The 3,539-nt window shown below is 60.4% G+C and overlaps 1 protein-coding gene across 1 annotated transcript in view; it reads left to right on the plus strand.

Annotated features, from left to right (window-relative positions):
- The window catches only part of PATL2 (protein associated with topoisomerase II homolog 2 (yeast)), a 5,506-nt gene extending 2,454 nt beyond the window's left edge, over positions 1 to 3,052 (plus strand). Inside the window, 11 exon segments of the mRNA XM_010084867.1 lie at positions 1 to 41; positions 125 to 263; positions 382 to 502; positions 590 to 687; positions 969 to 1,013; positions 1,148 to 1,299; positions 1,546 to 1,705; positions 2,044 to 2,184; positions 2,279 to 2,376; positions 2,454 to 2,603; positions 3,010 to 3,052. The exon segment at positions 1 to 41 is cut by the window's left edge and continues 30 nt beyond it. Of these exon segments, the coding sequence (XP_010083169.1) occupies positions 1 to 41; positions 125 to 263; positions 382 to 502; positions 590 to 687; positions 969 to 1,013; positions 1,148 to 1,299; positions 1,546 to 1,705; positions 2,044 to 2,184; positions 2,279 to 2,376; positions 2,454 to 2,603; positions 3,010 to 3,052 (1,188 nt within the window).
- The last annotated feature ends 487 nt before the right edge of the window (positions 3,053 to 3,539 follow it).

Below are 3,539 nucleotides of genomic sequence, written 5' to 3' on the forward strand. Positions count from 1 at the left end.
CTGACGCAGCGGCAGCAGCAAGGCTCTGGGCAGGTGCAGAGGTAACGGGGGTCCCCAGGGGTGTGGGGGTGTCATGGGGAGGCTCTGGGTGGTCACAGCAAGCTGCGATGTTCTTCTGTCACAGCATCTCCCCCAAGAAGCTGTGGTCTCCAAAAGTGGATCCTTATGTTGGGCTGATGTCCTCCAAGGAGAAGGATTGGGTCATCAAGGTGGAGATGATCCAGCTGCAGAGTGAGAACATGGATGATGACTACTACTACCAGGTGAGCTCCCAAACCAGTGGCTTCTTCTGCTCCTCAGGGCTGGGGCTTCATCTTTTTAGGGGCCAGAGTGTGCCCAGGCTTGTGGTGCGTCCCCTCCTGGCTATGCGTGTCCTTCCAGATGTACTACCACCGCCTGGAGCACAAGCAGGCAGAGGAGGAGCTGCTCGGTGGGCGCAACAAGCAGGAACCCCCCAAACTGGTCACACCATTCATCCAGAAAGTGGAGACGTATGACTCTGGTGAGGGGCTGGGGCAGAAGGCAGTGGGATGGGTTGGTGTGAGGGGTTGTAGGATGATGGTCTCACCATCTCCCGTCTCTCTTCCAGTGGTGCGCATCGCGGGCTCGCTGGGCCAGGTCGCAGTGTCCACCTGCTACAGCCCTCGCCGGGCCATTGATGCTGTACACCATGCTCTCGTGGAGGAGGTAGGTGACGGGGACCTGGGCTGGCTGGTGCCTTGGATGTCCGGGGACACTGCTCTGATCTTCCCCCAGGCCCTGGAACAGCTTGAACAAAAGCTTTAGGAGTTGTAGCATGGGGTGCACAGTTGGAGTGGATGCCACCTCAACAGTGGCAGCTTGTTCCCTGACAAGGGGTGGGATGGGCAGTCGGAGCTGGCTGTGGCCTCCCTGGGGGATTTCTCTGCTGGCGGTGGTGTCTGGTGCTGGCTGTAACCGTTGTGCCTTCCTTTCTTCCCTTCCTGAAGGCTGCGGGGAGCCACCGGCTGCGGGCGCTGCACAGGATTGAGAAGGTGAGCGAGGTGCCGTTTGGGGCAACGTGGGATGAAGAAGATGGTTGGGTTTCATCCAAGGAGCTCAGTGAGGGGATATCTGCCTGGGCAGAGGATGATACAAGCTGGCTCCTCACCTCCTGTGGTTTCTCCAGCTCTTCCTGCAGCTGCTGGAAGTGGAGGAGATACAGCGGAAGATGTCTCCGGCTGCCCCAGAGGACCAGCAGCCCTGCTGTCAGGAGCAGAAAAGCCAAGAAGTGGAGCGTATCTACCAAGCCTTGAAAATCAGGGCTTGCAGCAGCAATGAGTGAGTCTGTGCTGTGGGGAGAGGGGAGTGGGCAGCACGTCCTGGTCCTCATGGGGCTCAGATGGTCGTGGATGAGTAGTTCTGGGTGACAGCGAGGGTTGGATCCTGTCCTCTGTGTGTAAACACGGCCTGTGCTGACCCTGCTTGTGAGCCTCGTCCTCCACTGGAGCTGATGCTGGTCCTTCTGGATGGATAGAGATGCTGCAGGTCCCTCGGGATCTGTGCCAACGGAGCCTTCATCCCCAGGGAGGCAGAGGATGAATTCCTACAACTCCTGTGTGTGCGGAAAGGCAAGAAACTCACAGCCCGGCTGCTGCCCCACCTCACCCAGGAGCAAGCGGAGAAGATCCTCCTGACCATCACCCACCACCTGCCTTTTCTCATGAGGAAGGACGTGTTGGATGAGGCGAGCACCTCCAGCCAGGGCAGGGACATCCCAGGCTGCCTCCTTCCCCTGGCTGCTCTTGCTGGGGGAGGCACCTTGGGCGATGGAGGGGCCCATCTTGCTGGGTCCCAGCATGGTCAGGCAGCTGATGGGGCTGACATGAGGCAGGAGCCTCTTTCTTTACCTGGGGAGGAGGAGAAAGGTCTCCAGGAGGGGTTAAAAGCAATCCTGGTGGCACTCCTTCCTGGGGGGTGGCATTGCTGGTTTTTGCATCCCCCCCACCAAGGTGTTGGGGTGGGGCAGTGTCCCTGATGGGTGAAACAGTCTCAGATCCCTGCTCTCCCCTCTGCCCTGCCCAGTCTCTCCCCCTGCTCTACAGCCCGTTGAATGAGGTGGTGGGTGGCATGACCTTCAGCAAACTCATCGAGGTCCTGCAGGAGATGGCCCGGCCTCTGCCCGACTCCCCTGAGCTCCCACTCGCCATGGCCTTGAAGAACCAGGTAGATGGCCCCAAGGAGGGCAAAGCTGTGCAGCGTCCTCGGGGTGCCACCACCCCTGGCTTGCCCGTGATGCTCCTCCTGGTCTTTCTCCTAGTTTGGCATCTCCTTGCTCTACTCCCTGCTGAGCCACGGCGAGAGGCTGCTCTCCTCTGACACACCGCTGGAGCCGCGCAGTGGGGACTTCGAGACGTGGTGAGGGGCCGTGCAAACGCCGTGTGGGGGGTTTGCTGGCTCATGGGCTGCTCACCCCCCCAATTTGATGTCCCCAGGACAGACACGGTGTTCCTGGTGGCCCGGGAGCTGTCACAAGTGCCCAAGGCCTCGCTGGTGGAACCTCTCTTCTTGCCCAGCAACCTTCTCTCGCTCTTCTGCCGCTACTTGGACAAGCAGACCATCCACCACCTGGAAGCCAAGATGGAGTGAGTACCGCCAGCGCAGCTCCCCGCTTCTCCCAGGGATCCCTCGGGTGCCATGGATGGCATCAGGGACTCACTGCTTCTGTCCCCTTGGAAGGGGACAAGTCTCCAAACTTGGGCACAGGTCTCCTAACCTCCAGTGGGCTGAGCTGATCCATGGGGCTTTGCTCCTCTTTTTTAGCACCGGCGCTGGCTTTGGTGTTTGCTTCAGGTTCACCGCACCTTGACGGCGTGTCCCCGTGGGATGAATCAAGGTGGGGGGTGAAAAGCCAGGGGGGATCCCCCCTCCAGCAATTTAACCAGCTGTAGGGCACCGTGCTATGGGGTGGAGGGACGGGAAGGCTCCAGGCAGCTGCCGGCAGCCAGAGAGTTGCCAACCTGATGCTCTGACTTCATCCTTTCCCCGCAGGTGCTCCCCGCTGCCATCAGAAGCTGCCATGATGCTGTGCTGAGCCGGAGCCAGCGGTGCTGGGAGCGGGCAGGGCCTGACGCTGTGAATTTTGCGTTTCGAAGCGAACACTTACCCTGGTGCAGGGCACTCTGGGTGAAGTGGGCACTGGCGGGGCCGGCGCTTGAGGGCTGATGCTGACCTGTCCTGGTGCCCGGGAGCACAGCCACGGGGAAGGCGGGTAACTTATTTTTTGGCCTTGCACCCAGCAGCGGTGAGTGCCGGATGACGGCTGGGTGTCGAGGCGGGGGCTGCACAGGGGCGCTGGGAGCACCTGGGGGTGAGTCACTTTGTGTACAGCACTTGAAATAAAATTTAAAAAGGTGATGAACGAGCTCCTCTGGCTCCTGTGGGCAGCTTCAGGGGTCCTGGAGGCATCATGCAGGCATGGAGAACCTCCGGTTGGGGATGGTGGGGACACCCAGTCCTGGTGGGGATGGAGGGAAGGAGGTGGAGGAAGAGAGAGGGATGTGCAGAGGATCCAGAAGGAG

The sequence above is a fragment of the Pterocles gutturalis genome, unplaced genomic scaffold, assembly GCF_000699245.1.
Source record: "Pterocles gutturalis isolate BGI_N339 unplaced genomic scaffold, ASM69924v1 scaffold18205, whole genome shotgun sequence".
NCBI lineage: Eukaryota > Metazoa > Chordata > Aves > Pterocliformes > Pteroclidae > Pterocles > Pterocles gutturalis.